This window comes from Prunus avium, chromosome 7 (assembly GCF_965620075.1).
Source record: "Prunus avium chromosome 7, drPruAviu1.hap1.1, whole genome shotgun sequence".
Classification (NCBI taxonomy): domain Eukaryota; kingdom Viridiplantae; phylum Streptophyta; class Magnoliopsida; order Rosales; family Rosaceae; genus Prunus; species Prunus avium.
The window spans coordinates 8,124,135-8,137,439 of NC_142290.1; the positions used below are offsets into that span (position 1 = coordinate 8,124,135).

General features: G+C 36.2%; 1 protein-coding gene across 4 annotated transcripts; it reads left to right on the forward strand.

Moving 5' to 3' along the window:
- Positions 1-990: 990 nt before the first annotated feature.
- Positions 991-13,300, forward strand: LOC110751546 (uncharacterized). 4 transcript variants are annotated; one of them, XM_021952026.2, is made up of 9 exons: positions 1,026-1,127; positions 1,268-1,364; positions 1,783-1,893; positions 3,030-3,277; positions 3,735-3,890; positions 3,994-4,150; positions 7,003-7,142; positions 7,240-7,275; positions 11,873-13,300. In XM_021952026.2, exons 3-9 carry the CDS (start codon positions 1,812-1,814, stop codon positions 12,782-12,784), a joined length of 1,731 nt encoding a protein of 576 aa, XP_021807718.1. In that variant the 5' UTR covers positions 1,026-1,127; positions 1,268-1,364; positions 1,783-1,811; the 3' UTR covers positions 12,785-13,300. The 4 variants fall into 4 exon arrangements, with proteins under 4 accessions (XP_021807716.1, XP_021807718.1, XP_021807715.1 ...); XM_021952024.2 differs by lacking the exon at positions 1,268-1,364 and having other exon boundaries at positions 991-1,127; XM_021952023.2 differs by lacking the exon at positions 1,026-1,127 and having other exon boundaries at positions 1,134-1,364.
- The last annotated feature ends 5 nt before the right edge of the window (positions 13,301-13,305 follow it).

A 13,305-nucleotide genomic window follows, 5' to 3' on the forward strand; every position in this document is an offset into this window, starting at 1 on the left:
TATATACATTGTGACTTTCTTACATGTGGAGAATTTGGAGGGTGATTCGAACTCAGGTGCAGAGTAGGGAACATATTCACTCTAGCCAATTTGTTTGTGTTGTTGTCTTATTAATATAGATGATGTTTTAATTCAATAACTCTTGGGTTCTATTATATTGAGGTCATTTTGATTCACAATTGGATTTTAATTTTGAGGGGGCATTTGAGCTTATTAAAGTGGGTTTTTGACATTTAAAAGTTTGTTTGTTTGTTTATTTATTTTTGTTGTAAAAAGTGTAATTTATAAAATAGATATTTATAAAAATACCCAATCCTAGACATGTATTTATAAAAATACCCAAGCACTATTTAAACATAGAAACATACCCAAAATGGGTTTTGGGTATGTTTATAAATGGGTTTTGAGTGTGTGTAATGATGAGTTTTGGGTATGTTTATAAAGTGTTTTGGGTGTTGGGTATTTTTATAATTTCAGCCCCCATTTTGGGTATTTTAGTGAAACTCCCTTTATAAAATTGGTGTCTATATTTTGCCTATTACATTAATACCTCCTAAAGTTTTCAGCTTTTTCACAAAACCCCTGAGGTTTCAGAAATTACAGGAACACCCCATGAGGTTTCAAATTGTTTTCACAAAATCCTTTTTTGTTGATTGTTCATCAAAACTTGATGATTTCATTTGTTTTAAAAAGTGTGCAAATGACAAAATCAACCTCAATAAATGTAAGTGCAATCTAATCTCAAAGGCTAACTTTGTCATTTGGAATTTTTTTTTTAATATAAAGTCATTAATCTTTGGATGAAAAATCAACAAAAAGAGGTTTTGTGAAAATAATTTGAAACCTTAAAGGCGTTCATATAATATTTGAAACCTGAGGGGGGTTTGTGAAACAACTGAAAACTTGAGGGGTGTCAGTGTAAATAACTCTAAAAATTACTTATTTATTTTTAATAAAAAACTATTTTAATTTTACTTTCACTTTTCTGAGGGCTAGTTGTAGGTTGGCAAGAGTATAGCTGTATCGTATAGGCCGGCGTCGTTTCAGCCCAGAGAGGAAGAAGGGACAGAGCACTTGGGCCTTGCAAGTTGCAAGAAGAATAAAAGGGGCGTCCTTTTGCTGCTCCGGTAAGTCTCCGAAACATGTCCTTGCTCTTTCTTCTCCTTCTTCATTTCCGTTCTTCTCTTTGAGTCGTGTCTTCAACGCTGTTTTGGATTCGTCTCGAGCGGAACTGTGCCTGACGACGTCGTTTCTGTGTAAACCCTAGAATTTCGTTTTCGTGTCTAGCTGGTGGCAAGGAATTCTTTTTGTCGTGAATTGCTGAATAAAGTTGCGAAGTATGTGCTACTATCCAATAATACTAGGTAAAGAGTAAGAGATGAATTGATTAATGAAATGGAGGTACAGTACAGTGCTATGAAATTGGTGGGTTATGAGTGATGAAGGCCATGGAGTGCACTATCTAGTTGATTATCAAATTTTAGTTTAGGAAATGGGTTTTATTTTTATTTTTAGTTATTTTTGAATAATTATGTATATTTTTATTTCACTGTGATTGCATGTAAATATTTAGCAAGAGAGGACGGAATTGAGTACCATGATTTATGTAACGGTTTCAAAATGGTTGGGACAGAGCTTGTATATTGTAAATAATTGTTTATCCTGTTGGTTGTAGTAGGTTTCTTGACTAGGTGAAATAAAGTTAAAACTTTAGAGATTATACATACATTTTTTGGCACTTATTTTTATATTTTTAACATAATAATACACTTTTTGCGGCAGGGGATGTTAAAAATTGAGTAACTAGCAAGATGAGTAACAACGAAGCTTTTGACGGACAGATATTAGCTGACAAGCTCACAAAACTCAACAGTTCACAGCAAAGCATTGAATGTATCCTTCATAAGAAATCCCCTATTTACTACATGCTTTATCTGATTTATGGTGTGATTATCAAGTTTACAAGGTCTAATACATGTCAACAATTGAGGGGTCGTATTTGTTTCTCTGTGATTGTATTACGTACCTGGTCGTTAACATACTTATAAGAATTTCTGGTAAAACGTGACTTACTGAAACATGTATATTTTTTTATTACTAGTGTCTTGCTGACTCTAATTGAATATCAATTTACACTTTTCCCTAATTTTAGATTTATGTAGAAAATTGTAATGTTCAAGTTTCTACCTTTTCTTTATGATGTTGTTTTTGGCTGTGGTAACATTGTATTAGTTGGTGACGCTTCAACTGTATTTATGCTTTCTCTGTTTTCTATTATGTTCATACTTGTTCCTGTATAATTTTATTATAATGTAAATAACTTCTGTAATTGATTTTTTTTGGGATAAATACTTGTCTTGGTGTTTTATAATGTGGCCTTTTATTAAGTTTGATTGACTGCACTGTGATGTGTGATCTTTGGTGGATATCTTGTCAACTTTGTTTGCATTTCCTTGAGTAGCTATGAAATTTGTTTCTTATAAAGGATAGTATGTGTGCATGTGTACGCCCCTCACCCTTCCCTTCCCTTAACAAAAGTCTTGTTTCTGGTTTTGACAACATAATATCCGTTATGAATTTAAGATTGATGCATTGGCGATGTGTGCTAATCGGTCATTTTTAAGATCTCAATTTGTCATAACGAGCTTTTTATTTTTTATTTTTGGGTTCTTATCCATCATGCAGTTATATATTAAAAAAATTTCTTTTCCATCATGACTTCTCTGAGCTAAAATCTTGATCCACTCCTAATGGCTCCTTTCTTTCTTTATCCAGAGTTGCAAACCTATGGTTTTTTTCATACTGGATGTTCTAGAAAATGTTCTAGAAAACCTATAGCGTTCTGTCTTTGTTAATACTTTTGGTAAACATATTCAACAATATTAGCAAATATATTGATTTCTTGATGTACTGATAATACCTATAGCTGTTAATATTTCATCATAATTTGTAGATAGATGTATTTGTAACTCATCACTTAGCTCCAACATTAATGTTTATATTATGCGTTTCTTTAAACATTTAAACAGCTCTGTCTCGTTGGTGTATTTCTCACCGAAAGAAAGCAAAACAGATTGTTGAAACATGGGATAAATGTTTCAATTCTTCCCAAAAAGACCAGCGTGTGTCTTTTCTATATTTGGCTAATGACATATTGCAAAACAGTAGGCGAAAGGGCAGTGAGTTTGTGAATGAATTCTGGAAGTTCCTTCCTGCAGCTCTGAAGCATGTTTATGAAAATGGTGATGGACATGGAAAGAAAGTTGCCACAAGACTGGTGAGCATCTATGAATGTTCTCTTAATTCATTGTTTTAACACAACAGTAGTAGTAAATAACCTGTGAGATTAGGTAATCATGTTAGCTGACCTGAGACTTCAGTATTAAGTCTTCAGTACTGGGCCTGAGCAACTGAAAGATTCTGTATTCTATGCCTTTTGATTGTAGCGGGGTCTGATACTAAGTCCTTTTTTGTTGCTCTAGCGGATTTCACTTGCTATGTTGCTGAGTTAGCACCTTCTATCCATGAATAAAATTCTTAGTTTGCTCCCACTGTCCTGGAAGACTAGCACCTTTTATTCCATGTAGTGGAATAGAGTGAACCAGTTTAGTGTCCGCTCTTGGTTATGATTCCTTTTAATAATGTGTGCCTAGCAATCTGGTCTCATTACTTAATCCATAAGGAACTTTTTTCTTTTGGATATTGTATTTATTTGTTTGCATTTCTTTGTTCAGGTTGACATATGGGAAGAAAGGAAGGTTTTTGGGTCTCGAGGGCAGAGTCTTAAAGATGAAATGATGGGAAAGAATCCTCCTGCTCTACCTGTAAGCAATGGAAAGAGCTCAAATCCTATCAAGATAGTGAAGAGGGATGCACACTCAGTTAGAATTGTAAGCCCCTGGGGTAGTAGATATTGCTGGTTTATTCTCAATTTTCATAATTGTATTCCTAATTATTGAGTTTGAACATGCGTTCTATTCTTCTAAACCTCAGAAACTGGCTGTTGGAGGTCTGCCAGAAAAAATACTTACTGCATTTCAACCTGTTCTTGAAGAGCATCTTAGCGAAGAAGCTGCTTTGAACAAGTGTAGTGCTGCTGTACATCATGTGGGTAAAATTGATGAAGATGTTGAAAATACCTTGACTCATGGTAAGACCTAGAACCTTTGGTTACGTTAATTAATGTTATTTACATGTAACTTTGGAGAGAATGATTGTCATGGAACTAGATGACAAAATGTAAGACTCTTATTATGGTTTGAAAATTGAAGTCTTGTTTTTTCTGACTTCAATTATTGAGTTTTCATATAGCTATAAAAGTGATTTGATTACCAGAAGTATATTTTATTGCATCTAATGGGTGGTACTCTTGTACTGTGGAAGGAGGCACCTTCCAATGCCCTTGGATTTGTGTCTGTCAGGGATTATTCTCTTCTCTGTCGAAACTTCTTGTTGGGAATGGGACTAGAATTCTTACTCTGGAAGATACTAGGGTATATATGTTCCTTAATGATTATACATTTTCTTTGAATCATAATCTGGTTCTATCCTCCTTAGATTCATACTTTCCTTCTTGAGCCTTGTCTTGGAACCTAATCTTTCTGAGGAACCCAAATGATAGGGAGTTCATGGATGTCTCAAGTTTGTTATCTCCTGCCAATAATATTACTTTGAGTTAAACATAGCCTGATAGAAGACATTGGTCTGTTCATGGGTCTGGGCACTTGAAGTACTCTTTGAAAAAGGTCCTATGTTTCATTACCTCATTGCTGTCCCTTTTTAAAAATATCTGGTTCATCAACTGAGCACATCAATCTACATTGGTACTCCACCTCACAAATTTGGGTCAAGTTGTTGCATGGTTTCAGTTTGGAGTGGGTCATTCAAAGAAATTGTTCCCATTGTTGACAGAGGTCTTTCTCAGGGCGGGGAACAGTAGCAGTGCCTTTAAAATTTTGACAATAGGGGAGTCTTTTAGTTAAGAAGAATTCTTTAAGATAGGAAGGAGTTGACTTTTAGTTGGAATGAATTAGATTTCTTGGTTACTTGTGTGCGTCTTTTTTGAAGCTTTTTAGGGATGTTGCAGTTGAGAGAAATTCATTCTGATTGGTTTGAGGCTTGTATTGAGTGTGGTTTTGCATGTATTGCATTTATAGTTGGCGCGGTCTAGGTGGACTGCTTGTCCATCTGATGCATTTTCTGATCACTTGTTTTGGCACTGCTGTATTTCTTTATCTTTGTGGTTAAGATTGTTTAAGGAAACTTCACTGAGTTGGGTAGCTCCAGCATCATATTATGCTCTTTTTGTGAAAGGCATAAGTTCTTTTTGGTGGTGGAAAGAGAGGTGAACTATTAGGGAGATGCCGAGTGTTGGTTGTGTTTTGGGCCTTTCCTTTGGAAAGAAATAGGAGGATCTTTCACAGCTTCAGGGGCCAGGAGTTTGTTTTGTTGTGGATGTATATGCTTTTGGGCATTCTTATGACCATCCGTCTCTTCACAAATTGTCTTTTGATTTGTTTTCTTTTAAAATTATATTAAGGAAGGTTAATTTCTTATATAAAAAAAAAGGTATCTGAGAGATATTAGGTTACAGATGAATAATTGCTATGGTTATAACTTTTATTATATTTTTTTTAAGGTTAGGGTCAGGTCATGATGTGAATTCATATTCTGCATTTTTCTTTGGCTGTGTATATTTTTCTAATTATTGGCAATTAGATTTTTTGTTCCCAATTTTTATAAGAGGATCTAAATAAGTGCCCTTACAAACCATTATCATGAAAACAGGAAGACTTGATCACAAATTTAATTACAGGAAGAATGAATTAGCAACTTTTCTTGTATGCATAATTGGCATGAAAAGCTTTCTATCTCTTTTTATCACATTATTTCATTCTTTATTTCCTGAGACTAGGATTATCAGTTAGGATTTATCTGTGCTATTGGCTCACTGTTGAGAACGTTGTACAAATTATTTGTTGTGTGAATTATTATTTGTTCCACGAATTGTAATGCCAGGAGGCTCTGTCTATTCTGCTACTCAGATGCAAATTATGCAATTTTAATATACTGATAGGGGAAAATTGAATTGTTCCATGACATGTTATTACTATTAAGGTTGGCCTGATTGTAGTCATCTACCTACTGTCTAGAGCTCAATTCTAGGAGTCAGAATTGCAAGTTTCAAATTGAGAAACAATTCCTAAAATAAGTATAATGAGTATCCATTAGTTTAGAATATGCTGCTGCTCGGCCCTGGAATCTACACCTATGCTTGTGTATGCTTTTTTGCACTTAAATTTTGTGATTTAAGTGAGTGAGTGACTTTAGAACAGTTTTGTGATATGATATTATGATTGTGATATGTAGAAGTTGGTTATTTGATAAATGAAGCCATTTCAATTTCAAATCTCTATTTTCAAATATTTGTTCAATGGTCATGGGTAGCAACTTGTAACTTGCATTGCAAGTTGCGGATCATGAGTTATATGTTGTAAGTCATAGATCTGTAGACTGTAGGTCATGGACCGTGAATCACAAATCATGGTTGCGGGTCATGTGTTTTAGTTTCTAAGTTAATTAAATTTATTTGAAATCCTAAAGTCAAAAGCATTACACTTTAATTAATCAAAATATGGATTTATAGATCAACGGATTTGAAATCCTGATATTCCATCTGAACGGGTCCTTGAGGCCAATGAAATCCCTTCTTTTGACTTGTATGGTGATATTTACTTTTTTTTGCGTACATGCATGTAATAGTAATGAAGACTGTTGAACTGTTTGATGCTGTCAGTAAGCTTCATAAAGTTCTCTTGTTCTTCATGCACCTAGATGAGTTGGTGTTAACTTTTTTTTTTTCTCCTTTTATAATCTTTTTTTGAAATTTAGTTTTTGACTCCTACCAAGTAACTCTAGATGAAATTTGTTGAAGGTCCTCGTGTATGTTGTCTTCGTACCATGATTTTTAGTGATTTTCCTTGTTATAAACTGTGTTATCAGGAACTCATCAGGGATCTACATTGTTGGATGATTTGAAAGAGCAGGAAGATGTACTTAATCAATCTGTTGGTCAGCTTGAAAATGTGGAGGCAACAAGATCTGCCTTGGTTTCGCAGCTTAAAGAAGCACTTCAGGACCAAGTAATTTTTTTTTTATTGTTCCACTTATGTTCACACTTCTGTGGTTTTGTTTAAAATTTAAGATATTGATGGTTGCTTTCTAATATAACTTTTACAGGAATCAGAGCTGGAACTTGTTCGCACTCAGTTGCAAGTAAGAGTGAACTAGTCTTTACTTGCCCCTTTTAAATTCATAGGTCTTTGCATCTTGGAAATGGTGTTCATTTACAGAGCTCTTATAGTTGCATTTACGAGTGTTTTATCAGTGAATGTCATTGAGCTCAGCTAGTTGCTCAACATCAGTTCCTCAGAATCTTTTGTAGCTAGCACAACTTGTGGTATTATCAACCCTGGGCCTTGATTCAGTTCATAGCGGGTTGGTTATTTAAGACATGTCTTTTTCTTTCTGTCTTGAAATAAAAACCAAAGATTATGGGTGGCTAGATTAGATGATGTTTGTGGTTGGAATAAGAATTAAATTGTTGGTTTTTTGTGTAGAAGTTGACTTTAAAGAAGAGGACACTGGGAAACTGAATCTTGAGTCATATATGCATTTATACATAGACAATAGAGTATCAAATTTAGGTCTAATTAACATATGTGTTTAAATGTGTGCAGGACTATATAGATGTGAAGTCATACACAATTTTTTTTATCAATGTGGATCTGATTAATCATCAGTTTTTGTACCAATAGTTATAAATTTATAGGAGAAATTCATTAATGGTCCTAAACTCCAACCCATGTCTCATATTGGTTCCTAAATTTCAAAATGTGACACTTAACCTCCTGATATCATTAGTGTGATTAGTTGGATCTTGATGAAATTCGTTAGTTTTGTCATGGAAGTTATCACAAACTTTTGGGGGCAATAACAAAATTAAGATGGCTTCTCCATTCTATCGAATCAAATTACTACCTGGGTTGTTGACCATCCTAGCATTATAAACTTCCTAATCTTTACTACATCCATTTCTTTGCTTTCATGTAAACGTTATCCATGATAAAATATACCCCACCACCTTTGCTTTGAGTTTGTAGTGGGGAGGGGGAACAAAGTGAGATTTGGAAGATTGTTGCCTGGTGAATTTCCTTTGTGCTCAAGATTTCCTCGTCTATTCAGACTGTCTGCTGCTCCAAGTTATAGGGTGGCTGAGCTCACAGAGGGTTGGGGAGGCCAAGTGGATTGGAATTTTCGATTCTGAAGAAATTTATGAGGAGGAGATTGAGGAGCTTGCAGCACTCTTTTCAGTTATGGAAAATGTTCAGCTGTCAGCACATAGGCCAGATAGGAGGACGTGGAAACTGGATTCATCAGGGGTCTTCTCTTGTAAGACGTTTTTAAATTTTCTGGCTGATTAGAAATCGCTTCCTGTAATCCAACCTGCTAGACTAATTTTGGAAATCTTATGTTCCTACTAAGGTTTGTGTTTTGGCTTGGATCGTAGCTCATAGAAGAGCAAATACTTGCGATATGGTACAAAGAAGAAGGTTCACTGTTTATGTTTCTCCTTATTGGTGCATTTTGTGCCAGAAGGAGGCAGAATCTGAAACTCATTTCTTTTTACGTTGTCCATATGCATTGAGGCTGTGGTGGCGTTAGTCAGGGAGGCAGGGATTAATTGGGTAATTCTTGAGTCCCCTTCAAACATGCTTTGTGAACTGTAGGTATTTTGGTGGTGGAAAGCAAGATTTGTGTGGAATTTCACTGTGTTAGCTGTCTTTTGGGTAATCTGGTTGGTGAGAAACAGAAGAATATTCGAGAACTATAGTGGGTATGTAGAAGAAAATTGTTGGGAAAGTTGGGTTTTTGGGCGTACTTATGGACTTCTCTTTTCACATCTTTTAGGGATCTTTCATTTTATGTCATTTTATTAGATTGGCGAGCTGCTGTAGGCCTTAGATTGGCGAGCTGTTTATTTGTTTTAGTAGTAGACAAAGTTGGGTAATCTTTTGATTTGGATTATGGATTTTCTTTAACTACTAGAATTTTAGAAGAAATGGGTGAGGAATAAGCATATAAATTAAATTAAATCTTCATTTGGAATTGGCTACTTCAAGTTTTAGGGATTTTAGTTAATGTTTTAGTTTTTTTTTAGTTTTTTATTTATCAATGGAGTAGGGGGATTCGAACGTGGGACCTCTTCCAACATTGGGAAGAGAAGTACCTCTAGACCATGAGCTAGTTGATCAATGGGGGATTTTAGTTAATGTTTTGATGCAAGCGAATAAACATGAATGTTCAAGAATGGTCCCATATTCGAAAGTTCTCTTTGTTTTGGAAAGGAAGAATTCAGTTTCAAGCTTCTTGTGGAATCTTCGATGATGACGATTTAGGCTCAAGGACAAGTCTTTTCCAACCTGGGGAGTTTGATGCAGGGGCATCCACAAGGCTGCTAGCAAATTAGGATTGGGATTTATTAAAATTCCCAAATTAGCTAGAATTGTAGCCTAATAGGATTAGGATTTATTAAGTAGTCTTAGTAGGAATACAATTTATTAGGTATAGTAGGATTAGGTTTTCTTAATAAGCAAGAAATAGGAATGCTAGGCTGCTGTATTCTAGTATAAATAGGCTCTTAAGATACTCTTGTATTCAGTTTTTAATGAATATAATTCCAGAAATCAGTCCCATATTTCACCAATTGGGAGAAATGAATGGAATTATATACGAATGGGATAAGCTAAACTTGAGATGTAAGCTCGCATCTTAGATGATCTTTACTCTCGCATCTTCTTAAGTTTACATTTGGAACTGTCAATGGACAATGCTTTCCTCGTTACAATATAAGATTTCTTTTTTTTCTTTTTGGCCTTTCTAGACAATCCTGACCAAGTAGACAAGAAAAGAATGTGAAGGTTCTGAAGGTTTATGATGATGTAGATTGTAAACAACCTAGTTTGCAGGGATGATTGAGCTAATTTAGGCAAGTTGGTTGACTGATTTGGATGATTTCTAGCAATTTTTCTTTGACTCTTTTATCCCTATTTGTATGGAGGCGATATACAACCATCTATATTCCTCAGTTGAATCAATGAAAAATATGATCCTGTTCCCGTTTCATAATTCACCCCCGTTTCATAATTCACCTTTCAGCATGGAATCCGATAAATATACTCCTTAGAGCTAAAGAAGCATCTACCCGTACCTACTTTCTCACAAATTAAGAAAAGAGGAAAAAGAAATATGGATAAGTTCTCTCTTACTTCTCTGTCATGGGTTCCATTAAATCTTGTGGCTTGGATATTGTCTCAATCTGGTCTCATTTGGATATAGTATTCGATCTCACAATCTCGCTTAGACCTCATCTGACTTTGATCTCATTTCATCTCTGGTCTTGCCTGGACCTCATATTGGTTCTTGTCTTGCCCAGATCTAGTCTTGGTTCTTTTCCTAGCTTTACTTACGGACCTATGGTGGCGAAAGTGGCAGAAAGGACGCCCTCTTCTTCGTTTCTTTGGCTAGCTATATAAACAATACAAAACTGAAGAATCTTAACCACCCTCATTTGGCCCAAGCTGTCAAAGTTTTTGTGGAAGATGGTAGACTTGTTAGTGATTTTATTTGCAGTAAGCTGGGGGTAGTTGATATCTTCTCTCCAGCTTGAGGGGATCAGTGATGTTGGCTGTAAACAGCCTTATGTGTAGGGATGGTTTAGCTAATTTAATTGCTTTGATTGAGCTCATTTGGATGATTTCTGGGGTTGATTTCTAAGAAATTTTCTTCGAACTTTTAATTTATCGAAGCTGTAGGCTGTGCATATTACTAAGTTGAATCAATCAGAAATATGATCCTCTTCCTCTTTCTTACTTTTCCTTTTAACAGTTTAAAATATTATTAAATTAAAGTGGACGATTCATGCTAACGTCCTCACGGATGATACTAGAATGACAGAAATGTTTGTTGGAGCCCTATCACTGTTCTAATATTCCTTTTTCTCCAGACGCAACAAGTAGTGCCGTTGCCTTGTCTTCCAAATTCTCCATGAGATAGTGACACTGATTTAGGTAGCTCCCATTTAACTCCAAACTCCAAATAGCAAGTAGAAAGTTCCAAAGTTCCCACGAGACGGACGAGGCAACAATAATAAGTTGATTACTCTCATGCCCCAACATCAGTTCATAGTAATGCGTCCTCTCCTGATTAAATGTTCTAGTTTTAAAGTTATAACTGTCAGCTATACCTTTTATAGGGACCTTTTGTTTTTGTTTTTACACTGACGTTGTAGTCATTTTTTTTTTCTTTTCAAGCTATAAATCTACTGTTGGTTTGAATATCTGTTAAAAGCCATAACAATTTCCATGAGAGACATGGTCTGTCTATGTATGATACAAGTTCAGGACAGAGCATACCAAATAATATCTTATAATGCAATTCTCTTGGCACTTCCCATCACATCAAACATGCGAACATGCAAGTATATATGTGTACTCTAACAACTTAAGTTTTGGGAACAGTAATAAGTCAATAAATTTCATCAATGTATCAAGGCAAGATATCCAAGTTTGAATTATTAGTGTAATTCATTGGAATTGACAAAGGTAGGCAACCCTCCAGCAATTGCATATTTTCTGTTTAGCACTTTAGGAGCCAGGCTAGCTGGCATGTATATCATCCTCATTCTACATACAGTAAATGTCATTCTTTTGTTTGTAGGCGAGCTTATGCTGCTTTTTCAAATTTTGCATTGTGAAAACTATATTAATATACTGGCTACTTGGATTAACAGGAATTATTTATTGTCATGCAGGTTGCTCGACATCAGATTGAGAAACTGGGTAATATTAAAAGGAGACTGACTTTGTCCCCGGTTGTTAACCCCCAAAGCAATGTCACTAACATGACAACTGAATCTACAAGGGCGTTAGAACCAAATATATCATTAGTGCAACCAACTGGCATCCCACCTCAGCCTCCAACCCAACCTGTGATTTCTTTTGCCTCTGTCAAAACTACTGATGAAGAGAACAAAAAGGCAGCAGCTGCTGCTGTTGCTGCTAAGCTAGCTGCATCTGCATCTTCTGCCCAGATGTTGACCTCTGTTCTTTCATCCCTTGTTGCTGAAGAAGCTGCCTCAATGACTGGTAGCCTAACGTCAGCTGCATTTACTTCAGGATTATCCATGTTTCCTCCAGAAAAACGGCCCAAGCTTGAGAAGCAAATGTCTGCATCTGAACTTAACAATCCTGATGTTGGCAATACAGCCTATTTTACTCCTCTACAACAGCAGACAATGACCAATGTTCCACATGCACCAGCGGCAACCATGCAGCCTTTGTCCCAAACTAACCAGATGCAAAATACTTTTGGTCCACCGCCCCCGCCACCTCCAGCACCATCAGCATCTCCTGCAACTCCACCAGCGAATCAATATGCCCAATCTGCTGGTCTCATGGTGGGTGTAATGCCTTACGGATACGGATCAAATACTCTGCCACCTCCACCCCCCATTCCTCCACATATTTCAATGGGTTTGTCGAGGCCAGGTCAGCCGCAACAGCAGCAGCAGCAGCAGCAGCAGCAGCAGCAACAGCAGCAACATCAGCCTCAGCCTCAGCAACAGCAGCTGCAGCCAGCTACTGGAGGTTATTATCGACCGCTGGGTATGGGATTCTATGGGCAAAGTAATCAGTCAAATACACAGCCAGTACCTCGACAGTGAGTTCCTACTTATTTTACCAAGCCAGAATTTCCTATACTGGATTGTGAACAAAACCATCCAAGGTACCCATAACTTTTGGTGACAAATTCATCTTGGAAATCAATGGAGCCAGTGGAATTTCTCAGAGGCATTGTGTTATTATGTAAATTAGTAGAGAATAGTGTCTTCTAAACATCTAGGTCCACCTCCCCATGCCAGTTTAAGCAGTCAGTCTCCTTTGATGTATGTCTAGTAGGAAGGAAGTTTCTCGGTAGCTATATTTTAATTTGACATGAAGTGCCTAACTTGAATGTACCTGTGCAAACTTGATTGGCGCTGTAAACAGAGTTTGGGGCATCACTAAATGTGTACTTTAATGTTGGATATGGCATGCCTAGCTAGTCTCTACTCTCTTCAGCCATTTGGAGATCATTTTGTTGAATCGAGTGAGACAATGTGGCTGTAGCTTTGTTGGTCAGAATGTGGATTGTAATACTAGTTAAGCAATATAATTAACTATATGCGTAAAATTTTCAACGGTT

Excerpts from the sequence above, each read along its gene's own strand:
- LOC110751546 (XM_021952024.2), top strand. The coding sequence starts at position 1,812 with ATGAGTAACAACGAAGCTTTTGACGGACAGATATTAGCTGACAAGCTC. Across the intron at positions 4,151-7,002 it reads TGAAAATACCTTGACTCATG|GAACTCATCAGGGATCTACA; the intron begins GTAAGACCTAGA and ends CTGTGTTATCAG. Across the intron at positions 7,143-7,239 it reads AAGAAGCACTTCAGGACCAA|GAATCAGAGCTGGAACTTGT; the intron begins GTAATTTTTTTT and ends TAACTTTTACAG.